The sequence below is a fragment of the Dermochelys coriacea genome, chromosome 14 (genome assembly GCF_009764565.3).
Source record: "Dermochelys coriacea isolate rDerCor1 chromosome 14, rDerCor1.pri.v4, whole genome shotgun sequence".
NCBI classification, from domain to species: Eukaryota; Metazoa; Chordata; order Testudines; family Dermochelyidae; genus Dermochelys; species Dermochelys coriacea.
In genome coordinates this window covers 14466020-14482526 of record NC_050081.1, presented here as the reverse complement: position 1 = coordinate 14482526, position 16507 = coordinate 14466020, and the positions used below count along the sequence as shown (strand labels likewise).

Here is a 16507-nt window from a genome sequence, read left to right as displayed (position 1 = left end):
ATTTCATGCAGGTGAGAGGTGCCAAGCTAGCGGCATTGAAGGCTGGAATCTTCTGCCCATAGGAGAAGTACAGCATAGGCAGAAGCAATACAAGCTTCCTCCCAAAGCCCTGTCAAAGAATCAAAGTTTACCTCTGGCCCATTAAATCCCTGGCCTCTTCACTAAGATGGCCCAAAAGGGAGAATAGTGACAATTGTGATGATGGCTCTGGTGCCATGGACACTCGCTTGTTAGAAAGTGGACTGAGTACAACCAACTCCTTTCACATAAGCTACACGTCAGGTGGTGAAGGCCCTCTGACATGGAACAGATATAAGCCAGCAACCTTAAGGTAAAAGGTGCCCTATTCAGGTAAGAACATGCAAGCCCATTCAGTTCTCTCTTATTCTCCCCCATTCTTTAAATAAACTTGTTCACTAGTGCCAGTGGCACAATTCCTGTGTGGAAATTGTTTCATTTGAAAGCGAGAAGTGCCAAGGGACTGATGAAGTTGAAATGGATTGAGTCACACCCCTGGGGTGCAACACAGCATTGAGGTAGTTTAAAGAAGACTGAAGACATGGAATACTCTGAATACCTACTCATTGCAGGGTGGTCCTTTAGCATTGCCCTGACTTGAAGCTCTGCACCTACAAAGCTCCTGAACTCCTCAAGAGCTTAGCCATGAGGTTTTAGTCATGCAGAGCTCCCAAGTTCTGCAGGACTGAAACTAAGCTTCTTTGGAAGGCTCCTGCCGAGTTTATAAACTTTGAGCTTAGTTTCAACCCTGTGGAGCGTGAAAACTAATTCTGCAGCATTTTTGATGATGTTAAATCTGAGTTTTACAAAGATTTCACACATTCTCCCCTGCCCACAAAGCCCTTCATCACAACCAGGTTTTACCTGTTCTGCATTCAGCCGGAAGGAGGAAGATGAAACAGAGAACCTCTGCAACAAAGTTAGTTTTATGCACAAAAAAATCTTAATGGGGCACAAACAAGAAACTCTGCTGTCATGAGCTGAAGTCAGTGAGGATAAAGAGATGCCAAATTACACTGAAACAACTGTGAAGTGGAGCCAGCCTAAACAATACAAAGTTAATCTAAACAGATTTTAATTTCAAAGGCAAGTGAGCCATGAAAAAGCATGCAACTGTTTCACTTTAGCAGGAAAAAAGAAAGCAGCAAGCATTAGAAGAGAAGAGCATGAGGAGAACACGATGTTTTGACAAGTCTGTGCACAGGACTGGGAATGATGAACTGTAGTTCAAATCCCCGGGGATGCTAACTCCCCGTGGCTTAGGCAAGTCACTTGACTTTGCTGTCTCACATACACTATCTGTAAATGAGGCTAGCACCACTGACTACCTTGCAGGAGAGAGGATTAATGCTCATACAAGGCTTTGTAGTTTAGCAGTTCTACCATATATTTAGGTAATTCTACTGCACTCATCACTGTGGTATTTGGATGCTACATTCTGTACACTGTTTCCCTTTCTCCCTCTAAACCAACTATTCTAGGTTTTGTGGCTCACTTGATTAATGACCTCCTGTTTGGAAGGCAGCAAAGCACCTTCTCTGCCAAAAGAAATCAAAATATGGCCTCTATATTAACATTGCAGTACCAGCATCCATTACCCAAGTTTAAAAATGCCCCCATCACTGGATCCTCCAAGATGGTACCTCTCAGAGCTGAGATGACAGCTATAGGAGAATGTCAGACTCTCTCAAGATATATATGGGGGAATTGAAGGGAGGGGACTGGAAGAAAGTGGGGGGACGTGTATCTTGATAATATGCCTGAGGTACACAGGTGCTGATATGTCCATATTACAGAGCCACAGAATCAACCTCCAACCAGCTTTTCATTATAAACCCAATCTTGACCTTCTCTTCTAACTTCCTTAAAAAGCTGTTTCTCGTACATGTTCTATAGCCACAGGAGGTTAGTTTTTCTTTTGGCAAAATTTGAAAAAAGAGGTCCTTTTCTTGGAAAAGTCTCTTCCCCCCCCCAGGTCATATTTAGTAAAGGGGAACTGCAGGTGCTGAGCCCTTCTGGCCACTAATTCTAGAAACTCCCAATTTTTTTTTTTTTTTCACCAGTTGTCCTCACCGAGAACTAGTGTGTTGGGGTATTTTTAAGATGGTCACGTAGGGATAGTTACTGTGCAACTTTGAAAGCCATCAGATTCCAGAAGCAGGGGGAAAGACAGTTAAAAAAAATAGTTAACCCTTTAGACAGAGCTGCTATTCCAAGATCTGAGTTTTTAAAATCAGTTTCCAGCCCTTTGAGTTGAAATGAGTCTTTAAAATGTAAAGAGAAGGTTAGGGCTCAAAGTCTGATTTTCCTAGTAATCCCTCTACTTCTTCCCCATTCAGTTTCCATCCAGTGTAACCGTCCTAGTGGAGGAAGTGCCAACTCCCACCTCTGATAACTGCCCATGCAGTAGCTTTTATGCAGTCTTTGTACTTAGTTCAAGAAACTTATGGGAATAAAGCGTTAAGAAGTTGGTGAACTTGAAACCCCAGATCCTTAAAAGTCTGACTTGCTGATCTCTGGGATGCAAGCAGGCACCACCCTTTGTTCCTTTTGGTGCTCTGTGTTGCACTCAGGCAGCTCAGCTCAAAGAACAGGCAGCATTCCCAGCTTGACTTTCTAATCAGTGAAGTTCAGGCAAGAGGTTCCCCCATCTTCTCTGACTATAGGTGGACTTCAGTGTCAGTTCTGTTTATAAACTGCCACCAACCCTCCCTGATCAATACTTTCATTACTGGACACGAAACGGAAACATAAATGACTTCCTGTGAGGATGGAGAACGACGAATGTGCACAGAATCCATTATTATGATAAATGACACCTGATCCCTGACAGAGAGAGCTCATCATTGTGACCAGAGAGAGACATGCTTCAGAGCAGGCTCCTTTAAAAAGAAATTGGTGAGGGCCCTTTATTTTCCCTTGCAGCCAAAACAAGTCAGCACCATTCAGAAAACAGATGAAGAATCAGAGGTGGAAGATTTATCTTCAGCTTAATGCCGAGGTTTGCAGATTCACATCCCGTCAGTTTGTTAAACCAGTCAAGGGAAATGAACAGAGAGCTCATTAGCAATAACAGGGTTTTTCCTTTTAACAGGCCAATGAGTCTCATTGGTAGGAATTTGTGACAAAGCCCCCCCCATTGGCCCCCCGACACCTCATGTCTGCCTGTGCTACACAGCGTCTCGATCCAAGCAAACATCAGAGACAGTTGCTAATGGTACAATCGTGGAGGCTAATGCTTTGAGCTAGTATTTTCAAACTCCAGCTTCTGACAGCCTCATTCCCTAACCAATATCCAACTGATCACTGCACAACCCCCTCATTCAGGGCCCTTTGATCTCTGTGGAGCCTTTCAAATGACTGGTGTGCTATGACAGTCTACAGAGAGGCATGTTTAACTTGGCTCTTATCTGATCTCTTAGGTTTGAGCTTTTGTTGCAAAAACAACGAGGCACCTTTGAACGGGAGCTGAGCAATAGTAAAGACCAGGCTATTACTTCTGACTGGGGAGGGAAAGCAGCAAATGACTCACAGCTCCCCTCAGAACAGTTAACTAGGTTGATCTCCTGTCTTATCTGGAAGTCACAGTGTTTTCATGCTGCATTCTGTGGCAGCACCACCTGACTTCCTGAAAGAGCTCTCATCCCATCATCATCGGGACCCTAAATATTTTTGGAAGGGGATCCCTAGCATTTAACTCTGATAACTTAAACTAAAAATAAAACTTTAAGATGGGGGATTAAATGTAAAGTATTAGGCAAGTAATACAGTATTGTGAGGAAACTTGCATGTAGTTTTTCTAACTCGGGTTAGAAGAGAAGCACATGTACTCCCAGCACCCTCTACTGGGAGACACTGCCTCTAACATCAATGATTATAGCTTGAGATCAGCTGCAGCCTCTTAGAATGTAGTCTCCCTTATAAACCCCTCTCTCCAGTACTAGGTATTGTAGTCACCATCATTTCCTCTCCAATTCACTTGAAGAGGTTTTGCTAGCAATTTGAAATTTGTGCATGCACTGGCTGACCTGTTGCCCCCTTTCTGTAACATCCCCTTAATCTAGCAGGCTACACCTGCCGATATAGACAAGGATCCAAAACAGTATTGCTAGGCAGCACTTACACAGCATTCTTCATCTTCAAAGTGCTTTACAAATATTAATCCCCAGACAACTACTGTGAGGTAGGTAAGTAATAACCTTGTTTTGCAGATGGAGAAACAGCCACAAGAGAAGAGACTTGCCCCAAGGTGCATCAAATCAGTGTCAGAGCTGGGACTAGAAGCTCCAGGGCCAGGCTTAGACCACACTATTCCTCCGCCACCATTAGAGTGGGGGCACCTTAGAGATCTAAGGTGGGAATATCAAAATAGCTAAGTGAACTAGGAGCACAAGATCTGCTGAAAGGATTCCCATACACTTTCAGTGGGACTTGCAAATGACACTGGTGCTTTTGAAAACGCTCCCCACCCCGGATCCTGATTCTCTATGGAACGCAATGGAGTTACATTAGCATAAAAGTTACATTAGCATAAAACAGTGTAATGCCGTGGAAAAGGCAGCCCACTGCGTGCTAAGAAAAATACTGGTGAACAAAGGAACGTGCCATTCGACTGCAAGAGACCAAAACTGTACACCATGGCATGTGTCTGACTGCAGAGCCAGAAAACATGGGATTTCTTTACTAACACACTATGCTCTGAGTGTCATCTCTCTCGCTGTCTATGGCTTGTATCTCTATAGTGTGAGATGAATATAGTTTATATAGCAGCTACCTTTGTAGAGTTTTCTTATTTCATTCTAGTTATAGATCTTTTTTATTGTATGACAGAAAACACATTTAATACAAAGACAAGATGTCTGCATCCATCAGGTGTGCACAGGGGATCCATTCAGACTGAAAAAAGAAAAGGAGTACTTGTGGCACCTTAGAGACTAACAAATTTATTAGAGCATAAGCTTTCGTGAGCTACAGCTCACTTCATCGCATGCATCACGAAAGCTTATGCTCAAATAAATTTGTTAGTCTCTAAGATGCCACAAGGACTCCTTTTCTTTTTTGCGAATACAGACTAATATGGCTGCTACTCTGAAACCATTCAGACTGAAGCTCAGGATTAGAGAAGCACGAGAGGTCACTTACCCAGCCACAGTCAAGTGCTCTCAGAAATGCTCCTCACTGACCTCCTTCCTTCAGACTGAAGCTAACTGAGTGGGGAAATGTTTGGTGTGCTGCTTATCTCATCCAAGGTGAGAGCAGCACACTTGCTGGCTCTGCTGTGGACCACATTTGCAGAGGATACAGAAAGAGGAGGTTAGCACTCAATGCTTGGAAAGTCAGGGTCAGAGCAGTCATGCTGGGCAGAAGCAAGTGTCACTCCTACAATCTTTATACTCATGTACTAAGGGAAATCTGCCCATTTTGCTTCAGAACTTTTTTGGCTAAACCTACTACAGCCCCTCTGCCCTCCCTGACCTAGATTCTGGTGTAGTTCCCTTGGCTGGGTTGGAAATGAGTCCATAACATCGCATTCTCTGCAACTGCAGTGGAGGACCATCAGTAACAAAAATCCTACAAAAAGGTGTGTGGGGATGAGGGGCATGTTTGGCTGGAACTGTCAAGTCCTCAGAAACAGGAGGTTTAGAGGGAACCCAGAATTCATAGCAGCAGCTGCTTCCACCACCACGTTACAAATGCCCAGGTTGAAGGAACGACGACACTTACTACCCATTCAGGAAGATCTTTGGGAACCCTTGAGAAAGTGAGATAGTTACCTTTATTGAAGAACATAGAGGCCATCTGACCCATCTCCACCCTTTCAGTGATTTCAAAGATATTGGGTGAGCCACGTCTCTCTGCAAGTTGGAAACAAGAAAGTTCCACTCACTCTTCTTGATTAGCCCAAAGGAAGGACAGGCACCATCTGGGGACATCCCATCTATCCTGGTAACACCATCCAGGATACATACACCCCCTGCCATGCAGTCTCCACACCGTTTATAGCTTTCCAGATCAAAACATTTATGTCTCAGTGACCAGATGGAATTGTTCTAGATAAAAGGGGAAAGAAAAAGCCTCTTTTGTTTGGAAGCAATAGAGTAAAACTAGCTTCATCCACTAGTCCATCTTGAAAGCCATAATGGCATGAGCTAGAAGAGAACTCGTGAGATGTGGACATATGGAATTCATCTGTCACTAAGGGCTTGTCTATTCCAAAATAACTCTTCTTTAGTAACTCCATGAGTGGATACTCTTACATTAAGAATGTCTTGTTCCTGTTTAGCTTAATCCATTTTCATGGAGCTATTCAGGAATGGCTATGGTGCTTTAAATTCCTATCCTATCTCGATCCAAATAAACTTTCAAGTGTAGACAAGTCCCCAGGGTGAAAGGTGGAGGAGAAAAGTCTTACTCCACTTACAAGAGGGCAGTTGTAAAGGTTTTGGTTCCCACAGACATGGGAGAAGCCTTTCATTCCCTATTAGCGAGCAAGTAGCAGCAAAAGCTGGATACTTACGAACTGACAGGATAGGCCGTGTCTCTGATCGTTCATAGCCATCTGGGAGGAGAATGTCACTATCAGAGACCCCAGAGGAAGAATCTTCATCATCGTCTTCCTAGAAGGTAGGACAATAAGTGCAACTGCCCAGGTTTTGCTCTGTGATGTGTGCTACCTGAGGCACAGCTTGTGGCAACAATACAAGGAGGTAGAAACAACCTAATGAAAAAGCCTCAGTTCTACGTGCTCATGGCTAAAAAGAGAGGGAGACTGGAAGGTACAGACCTGTGAGCACATGGGGAGAGGGCAGGGAACCCTATTTTCTGGTCTTGGAATGTGGGGGAAGGCACTTTCGGGAAGGAGGACAACACTGGCAGGGCATTATGAGGTTAATGACAAAGTGAGCTACTCTCTTTCCGTGTGGGACATATACACAAGAGCAGAATGTCCATTCAGTAAAATCATAAAGACACTAGCAAGCCTGATGCAATGAGTTTGTAGATTTGGTGTCCAGATGCACAGTGTGGGCATGAGATTACATTTTCTTAAAAACCCAAACCTTTGCATTTTCCTAACTAGGCAGAGCAGGAAAACCCACTCCACAACTCCACCCCACCTTTCTACTGATCACGATTAAAGTCTGACCAAAAAATTATGCCTTGTACTGCGTCATGAAGGCCACTAAAACCAGGAGCTGACAAACCCAGCGAAGGAGTAAATTCTACAGTCAGGACAGAGGCCAGAGAGAATGCCCAGCAGGAGTCCCTGGGATACGACCCCAATGACTGATAACAAGAGCATTCCAGCTAGATCAACAGTGCCCTGCAGCGGCTGGATCTCATATAATTTAAAGATTTATAGATCTTAACACACCTTGAATGATGGACTGCTCTCCCCAACTCATCTAAAGAGCATCTCAGGCCAAGACCAGCAGCATGAAATTGGGAGATATATGGGCAGAGTCGGGGATTTTTAAAGCAGGAAAAGAAAATCCTGGGTTTTATGAGCAATACCACAGAGAACGACCACATTTTATATGAAGACGTTAAGTACAGTGGAAATTTATTCCTTTATTAGACTTACTAATGAGGCGAGACAGAGCCAGAACAGTAATCTGAGGAGAGCCTTTAGGGACTGAAGAATGATAGAGATTGGAAAATAAAAAGCCACGACACAAACCTTGTGCTTTTCCATTCTCTTCCATTGCAACTGGGCGTTAGCAGCGGCCATGGCCTCCATCACAAATGTTGTAGTCATGTAACTAGAAGGGAAATTAAATTTAGCAATTACTAATGGCTAACAAGGACAGCAGAATAGATCACTGCAAATTACTTTGACTGGGCTTTCCGAGGGAGACGGGCTCTCCATAGCTCTGGTATGTGCTGCAGCCTCACGCTGTTGCCGAATGAAGCAGTGCAGAGGAGATTTTCTAGGGTTTGGGAATTCTTACATTTCTTATGTGAAGTCAGTATTGGTGAGAGGCTGGACCGACAGCTCTGGGAAATGAAGCATCTCTTGCATGGAACAGAGAACAATGCAGACAGCTGCAAAGCAAGATTCTGCACTATCCTGCTAGTACATGGGACCGTATTTAGAGGAAAGAGTCTCCGCGGCGCATTCAGCCCTGGGACTCTGATGAGATTGTCCCAGGGGTGTCAATTGGGATGCTGTTCTGCTAAGAGCTGGACTGCGACAGAGTTTAACAACTCAAATCTCATAATCTAGAAGTTCTCACGCAGTAGTGAAAACAATGGCACAGAGCCCTAAGCATCAAAGTTTGGAATTTTTGGACTCCTTAGATCCACAGGCAGGATTGAATCCTGACAGGGCTGACACAGTCCTTCACGTTTACAACTCAGAGGAATGAAGCCTTGTGTAGTTCACTGTGTGAAGGGTCTTTAGGGTGAGACCTTATAAACCAGGGTCCTATCAGTTACGTGTAGCTACTACAGATCTCCTAGCATGCTTTGTAAGAGTAGGGGTTTGTCCCAGCACCCTTCACCAGCATTCTCCTCTTTCTTTTTTTGTACAGGGAGCTCTACCTCGGTTTGCAGCTGTCCTTCAACCCAGAGACAGTTTCATTTCAGTTGTGCTGTGAAGGCACACAGTATGATGCAATTTGGGATGCAAGGCACCACACAGATGTAAAATATTCATAAGAGTACTTCCTTATTATTGTTTCTTAAGAGTAGAAACAGGCAAGAATATGTTTTTTCTTTTGTAAACTAAAAACCTGGGGACAGTTATGGTTGCTTCATGGTATATGATCACATCCACGAGAAGATCTCATTTGCTGTTTGTAATTATTTTTGTTTAAGCATTTGGGCCTGGTAGACCCATTAGTCTCACCCAAAATGCTTCTGTAAAAACATGTTAAAACAGCAAAATAAGACCAGTTAGGTGAAAGTATCAGTAAATAAAAGGAACCTCTTATTTCTAGGATTATGTCAGAGGTGCTCAAACTTTGACCAACCAAAAACACAATGGAAATTTGTCAGGAGCATGAAGCCTGCAACTAATTTCCATAAATGGAGCAGGCATCTGCCTATATCTCCAGTTCAGGTGTGGCCCACAGGTTACATGCTATCTCACTGCAACGGGGGCAGGCTTCTTAGAGGAAGATGGAGCATTGCATGGTAGGGTTTGTAATCCCGAGTCAGTTTCCCCATCTGTAAAGTCAGAATAATGCATACTCCCTGTCCTCACAGTACTGTTGTGAAGCTTAATCTTTTGGTGGCTGTAAAACACTGCGAGACCCTCAGAAGGAAGGTGTTACTGAAGGGCAATGGTTTATTATTGTTGTAGATTTCAGAGCAGTAAGCAAATTAGGATGTCCACCACCAATTTTGCTAGTGACTCCAGAAGAAGCCGTCTAAGGAGTTAAATAACGAGAGGGAACTTTTTTTTAACCCAATGCCAAGCAGACGGCTAGAATCACTCACCCATCCGAGGTCCCAGTTCACCATTACAATCTGCTTTGCCGCTTTCAGGAACGGACTGTCATTGTCTCAGCTAAATGACCATTTTAAGGTTTCTTTCCCCTCTACTGCTTTTTTTTCTTTTTTAAGTAAAACTAAAATCAATCTTATTTAAGGCTCAAAAACAGTTTTACGGCTTCACAAACTGAATTCATTTATCAAGTTCAAATGAGAAATTAGGTTTGCTAGGATAAACGTACAGCAGCCCCCTCCTGGACTCCACATAATGATTGCCCTTGTAGATTCTCACTGCACAGAAAGTTCTCTAGAGGTTATTAGGGAATCAGAAGCACAAATACAGGAATGAAAGCAACAGGGCAACTAGGCTCACAAAGCACTTATTACCAGTGTGTGACATTTCAAGTTTGGCACAAGAGCATCATGGACGAGCCAGCAAGATTTGCACCCCCTGCTGGCACTAAGATATAAACTGAGGAAGAACCAGAGCAGACGGTAGGGAGCTCCTTACATGGGCTTCATGATTTGGAAACAAGGTTTTTAAAAATGGATTGCATCTGAATCCAACAGTCACTTGTACTTCCAGGATTTATGTCTGTCAATAATAATTAACCAGACTTTTATAGAGCGTTTCTTTCACAGATTTATTGCAGTTTACAAATATTAAGCCTCAACACACCTGGGGTTTACAAAAATAATTTCATTCACCACTGAAATGCAGTTTCCTCTTGAGTGAAACATGGACTCTGTTTAATAGCCAAACAGTATAGGACAGGAAAAAGTTGTATCCAATCAAAACTGCAGAAGGAATTGGCAAATGGAGTTACCCATAACGGAATTTGGCCAGGACACCAGGATTAAAATCCCAAAACTCTTACAAAAATGAGAGGGGACCTTTCATGAGCACCAGTGATCCAGACAAGGCTTTACATCTCATCAGAAAGATGACACTATCAACTACTGGAGTCTCCAGGTTGAATGTGTAGATCACACAACTATAGCAACAGCCCTTAGCTCCACCTCCTGTGCTGTAACTGCTGCACCAGTGCAGAGAAAACCAAGCTGAAGTCTGGTCAGCTTCAAGTTAGCCTCAGGGTTTCCAAGATCCCAGACTGGTGAAGGGGAGGAATGAGGTAGGCATAGTTTTACAGGAAGTTACTTTCTCCGGTACTCCTGGTAGCAGATGGGAGATTACACCATCTGCAAGTTGCTGAATCACTACCGAACTGCACTCCTCTGCAGCTCTATTCGGGCATCAGCTTAAATTACTTGTGTCCAAGACCAGCCATGGGGCAGATGGGTTTGAAGGACCCAGGTGATCTTTTGATTATTCTAATGTCTTCTCAGTGCAACATATCTAAAAGGTTATGGCCCCTACACAGAAGGGATTGACATATATGGAATTTATAATCTGAGTCAATCCAGTCCAGATTCAGTTCAGTTCTAGAGCCAGAACATGCCGATTCTGCAGACAGAGCAAACTTTGAAAATTCCATTTGTCTGTGGTGAATAAGTAGCCTTCCCTGTTGAGCATGGGTGCGAAAGACTGAAGTTAACCTTCCAAATGTAAGTCAGTGCAGAGCTGCCTCCCCAAATCTGCAGGCAGATAGAGCTCCAGTGCCCCCTGCTCAGAGCCCTGCTAGGAGCCAGAGTGAAATTGACATGACAGGTCAGTTTCACAGCCGCCATTCAAAATGCAGTCAGCAGAAGTGAAACTGTCAGGAATCACATCAACTTTGTGTTGCTGCTGGTGACTGGGAAAGATATCACTAGCAAAGAGACAAACATTGGGGGAGGAGGATGACCCCAAAAACCAGAGGCTGGTGCAAGGGTAGAGTAGTGAAGCTCATGCTTCAAGGTTTCAGCTGGCCACCTGCAGGGGTCTGGAGGGGGTTTCCCTGCCCAATATATTCTGGAAGCCTCAGGGATGGCCATGGCTGGAGATGGGAGATTGGGTGTAGCAGGCCTGAGCTCTGATGTGACATGGAGCATTCTCTCTCTCAGGTACTTTGGCTGACTGGTTCCTGCTCAAATGCTCAAGCCTAACTGATCACTGTATGTGGGGTTGGGTGCGTATTTTCCCCCTGGTCAGATTGGCAGTGAGCTTGGAGGTTTTTCCACCTTCCTCTGCAGTATGTGGGTGTGTGTCACTTGCCAGGATCATCATTTTCCTGCCTGGGAGGGAGGAGGGGGAGGGGAAGAGGTTGGACACTAGTGCACCTCACTCTCTCCTTGTCTCTGCCTGCAGCACATAATAGACTAGTCTCCCATGGGCTGTAATGCTTCGGTCTAATTTAAATTGCTGGGTTTAGAATGTGAGTGCTGGGTGGCATTGGTGGCCAGTGATATACAGGAGGTCAGAATAGATGATCTGGTGGTCCCTTCTGGCCTTAAACTTTATGAAGACCCTCTGCCATGCAGCAGCCAGAAGGCTCTAGAGTGGGCAGTGGAGACAAAGTACACTCCCTTCTACCAGCTACAGGAGATGTAGCTCCACATTGCAGACATTCATTAGCCAGAAAGTTGATATTAAAAGTACAGCCTCTAAACAGGATTCAGGTGCAGCACAATTGTGAAATCCCAGCAGCTGGGTGGCAGAGCGGCTGGGTTTCTCACCAGCATGCTGCCCCCAATTTCTTACATGTAGCCCTTAGAATAAAACCAAGCCACACTCCCAGCATGCTGAAGACAGACAAAGAGACACCAAAATCCTACCTCATGAAGCCCAGGAACATTATGAGAATGAGGCTGACGAGCCAGCCAGCGGTGGCAAAGGCCTTCGGCATGGTTAGGGCTCCCGTCCCAACAATAAGGTTGAACATGTAAACCAGGCCGACCTGCAATCATCCAGATAATCAGCATTAGATAATGCAGCAGCCCTGGGGATCAGCTAAGATAACTCGCTGACATGGCAGGTTGTGTGTGGGGAATGTGATCTGTGTGCATGTCTAGGAAGGATAAGCACAAGGTAAAAGTACATACAAGCGGAGGGGAACACTCAGAGTCAGAAAGGTCGTGCAGTGGATTAGTGCACTAGCACAGCACGGGTCAGGATTGATGTTCCCCACCAGATTTGTTCTATTTACAATTTACGGAATGTTAAAAAAAAAAATCAATGGAATCTTTAATAGACATCTGAAGTCTATTTAATAGACAATAGACGTCTACACTCCTGCCTGCACTATGCCTGGTTGAGGCCAGAATGATCCTACCTGATTTTCATGAAGCATGAAATTCATTTAATTATTTTATTTTTTAAATTAAAGGAAATTGGTTATCCAGACAGTAAATTCCTATCAACAGCTAGGGAGAGAGGCACCTTCCAGCCACCCTGGGCAGAGTCAGGTACTGAGACTGTGGAGCTACACACGAGTCTTATAGGCTCCAGGGATTAAATCTTTGCTGACCAGCATGAATGCAAGAGGCACCATCACTACACACAGGCTGCCCTAGTGAAGTCAGTGTTTAACCTGAAACTGAAGGTCTGGAGCTGAAATAGTCTGAAGCACTAGACACTTTCCACTTCCATTGTCCTACCACCATTCTTTATAAAGCATGGCTGAGCCAGCAAAACCAGATCTGCTGACCAAAGGAGATTGGCCTCCAAGCATCTTGTGACCTATACTGTTGAACAATACTTGTGGTTGGAAGCCCTCAGTTTGGTGCACATAATTCTCTCACTCAGCACCTTTGTGCTTGGAAGTCCAGAGACAGAGGGGCCCTTTGCAACAAGAGAGAATGGATTGTGTCATGATGTGGTCCACTCATGTTTCCTCAGAATCAAGCAATTCCTTTATCACAAGCAGTTTTAAGCAAAGTGCGGCTGAGGCCTAATCTAAACACAAAGTTGCACTGGTTTAACTAAAGATGCAATTTTAAACTGATTTAGTTAAAATGGTGAAACTGTGTATGTGAATATCCTTCAATTGTTTTAACCTGGCTTAGGGATTTGCATTGGTTTAATGTAGACAAGATCATAGGAGCCAAGCTTGGAGACATCATACAAAACACAATGCAAAGCCTTTTTTGTTAAGCTCACAACGAGACACTACACCTTTTCGCTGTTCAAACATGAACTTCAGCTGATCCCCCAAAGGACTAAAATGCAGCCTTCCCGGTTTGCAGAAAGGCTCATGTCACTCAGTTGGCAGGCCTTTTTCATTAAGCTCACAACGAGACACTACTTTTTCGCTGTTCAAACATGAACATCAGCTGATCCCCCAAAGGACTAAAATGCAGCCTTCCTGGTTTGCAGAAAGGCTCATGTCACTCATTTCCTGCTTACATCCCCTTGTGTTCAAAGTGCCCAGGGGCCTGACTCACTCTGCAATGAAGGACTCTTGGACAGAAACTCAGGTGATTTTTCTTGGCTTTGGTTGAACAGATGCCAAGACTGGCATCATGTTACTGTCCTCAGACTCTGGGGTAGAGATAGCCCAGCATCCTCAGAGGAAATGAGAAAGCTACAGTTCCCTAGAACTCAGACTCCAGGAATGTCTGAAACACTAATATTTTGAATTATGCATGCAATCAGAAAAGCAATTAAAAACATCCCAGGGTTCCATATACCCCCTCCACAGGGAAGATCACATTGGGTTGGCTTACTAGTCAAAAGATGATTTTGCCAATGTCAGTACTGGAAATTCACTTAAAATAAAGAAATCAAAACCCATTAAAAAGAGAGTAGATTTCATTCTCAACGTAAGTCCTGAAAGCTTTAGTACTGGTTTACCAAAGTGTCTCTGCTCTTGGCAAGTCACAAAATACTAGACCTTGAAAGTGAGCGTGACAACTACTTTATTAGTAGTTTTTTTAAAAATGGTGACTATGAAAAAATGTCAATATTTTCAAGAAAAACATTTAAAAAGGTACTTCTGCACCAATTCCCTATTCTAGCAACATCCGAGATGTTCACGCTATTAGTGAAGTTAAAAAAAGGTGATTACTTCATCTTCTCTCACATAATATTTTCTCCACCTAATTGAGTCAACTGGAATCTCTTGAACATGAGAATGCTTAAGACTACAAGACTATGCAAAAGCACAAGACAACAAAAATTATCAAAAAACTGTAATCAGGCAGGAAATGCTTAAAAATAGGTTTTTTTGATTACTGTGTTGCTGCCCCGCCCCTTCACTTTTCAGTTCTGCTTTTAGCTGCCAATACTCTTATGAGCATAAATGCCCAGTTCTACCCTCAGCTTTTGAGGGTTCCTAGACTCGAGATGAATGTTTTTAGCATTTGAAAGCGGAGATTCCTGGATCTCAGGTGGTGGAAAACATTCGTTCTATCTTTAATGGTTCTTGAGATAACCATTAAGATCGCTTCAGAAATGAAGCTATGTGGAAGTAATATGGGGTAGTGACAATTTTATGATCTGATTTTGTGAACCCCCATTAGATATAAAAAAAAATCAGCATTCCCAATGGTGTACAGAACTAAATGCTAGCATTGTGGGTTCATGAAATATCTGATCTGAAAATGGTCACTAGTGCCCCAAGCTAGCCAGGCATTTTTAATATGCAGGAGTTAATACAGCAAATCCCACACTTCAGACTAGTATTTTAGATTCCTGAGCTATGACCTGCCATTTATATCATCACCGTAATAAATCAAGAAATCCAAATTTAACTGCTAATTTTGAGATTATGCATAAGAAAGAATAGACTCTAGCTTATGCTCACAGAGCTGTATTGTCTTTGCAGGGCCCAGGTTGAAGAGAAGTTAAGTCTAGTGTTCTGAGCACAAGGCTGAGAGACAGAAATACCTGAGGTTCTAATCCCTCTGGAAGTGACAGTCACTTTATTTCAATGCCTCAGTTTCCCCATCTGTAAAATAGATATTATACTTACCTACCTCATAAAGGATGCTGTGAGGACTGATCATTTGGGACATCCCATTGAAAAATAAAAAAATTCAGACAGATGTGATTTTTTGCATTGTTACAATTAATATGTGAAATGACTAACAAACAGATCAGAGGAAAAAAGGTTTGCCCCTTAAGCTTTCAATTTGTTTTTTTTATATTTGACAATGCTTTGTAGATAGTGAATTTCAGCATCCCACACAGCTGCACCTATTTGTGCAAGACTTTCACATGAGATCAGGGGAGAGAAGGAAAACCTCGTTTTAAAAATGTGGAAGTAAAACCATAAAAATGGGCAAGGGGGATCAAGGGCAAGTGTAGTATCAAACTACTTGTAACTCATATTTTCAATCGATTAAGTATCAGGTTGATGGTGTCCCTTTAAGGTTTGTAAAGTAACTGACGATGTAAAACAATATGCAAATACTAAGCACTATAAATGATTATTTAAAACTAGTTTGTATCAGTGAACAGATGCGTCTCAAAAGACATATGGACCAGAGACAGGCAGTAAGGTGATGCCATTTTCACATTCACATTTCTGACCATAAATACAGGTGCAAAAAGGACCAAGCCAAACTTAACATATAAAGTCTCAAAGATAGGATGAAAGTTCTCTAAGCTAACTCACTAAACTCTAGATACTTGGGTCCCTTTCAAACTCTGAAGTGGCCCTTGTTGTGGTGTAATTCAAACCAAGATCTCCTGGGCAACAAGCTAAGCATGTTCTACTGCCCTTACTCTAATATCTTCTAGCATTCCTTGCAACTTTGCAATTGATTACTGTGTTCACTGGGAACCAGGAAGGTAAGTAACAACATACCCTGAGAATAAGCAGGGTTGTGAAGAGAAGACGCTGAACTAACAGCAGTGGTGCATCCCAATAGTAATACTCACGTAAGGAGAGTACAGCTCCCCTGTGTCGGTAATGCCACCAGCCATGTTTGAGGATAGAGGGGCCTGGAACAGAGAAGCAGGTATCTTCTGTCTCTGCTACATCTGGCCTAAAGAGACAACATGTCCGAGCCTGGTTATCAGTATCAGCAGCTGCTCACGATGCCACTGAAAGACCGAAGGGTAACAATGGGCAACCCATTACTGTAAACAGAGAAAGATTTGAGCAGAATTGCAATTGGGACTCTATCCTGCCCTGGGATATGAGCACGCCTCCAGATGTCCCATCCTCCA

General features: G+C 43.4%; 1 protein-coding gene across 10 annotated transcripts in view; it reads right to left on the bottom strand.

Moving 5' to 3' along the window:
- The window catches only part of TMEM104 (transmembrane protein 104), a 63075-nt gene that overhangs the window by 44414 nt on the left and 2154 nt on the right, over positions 1 to 16507 (bottom strand). For 5 of the 10 annotated variants that reach the window (XM_038371677.2, XM_038371680.2, XM_038371679.2 and 2 more), the window contains exons 2-6: positions 16217 to 16323; positions 12169 to 12290; positions 7697 to 7778; positions 6536 to 6635; positions 5793 to 5873 (exon numbers count right to left, since the gene is read on the bottom strand). In XM_038371677.2, coding sequence (XP_038227605.1) covers positions 5793 to 5873; positions 6536 to 6635; positions 7697 to 7778; positions 12169 to 12290; positions 16217 to 16261 — 430 coding nt within the window. In that variant the 5' untranslated portion in view covers positions 16262 to 16323. Of the gene's footprint in view, positions 1 to 5792; positions 5874 to 6535; positions 6636 to 7696; positions 7779 to 12168; positions 12291 to 15220; positions 15282 to 16216; positions 16382 to 16507 lie in introns of all 10 variants that reach the window. The other 5 variants (XM_038371665.2, XM_038371669.2, XM_038371666.2 and 2 more) reach the window with 2 other exon arrangements.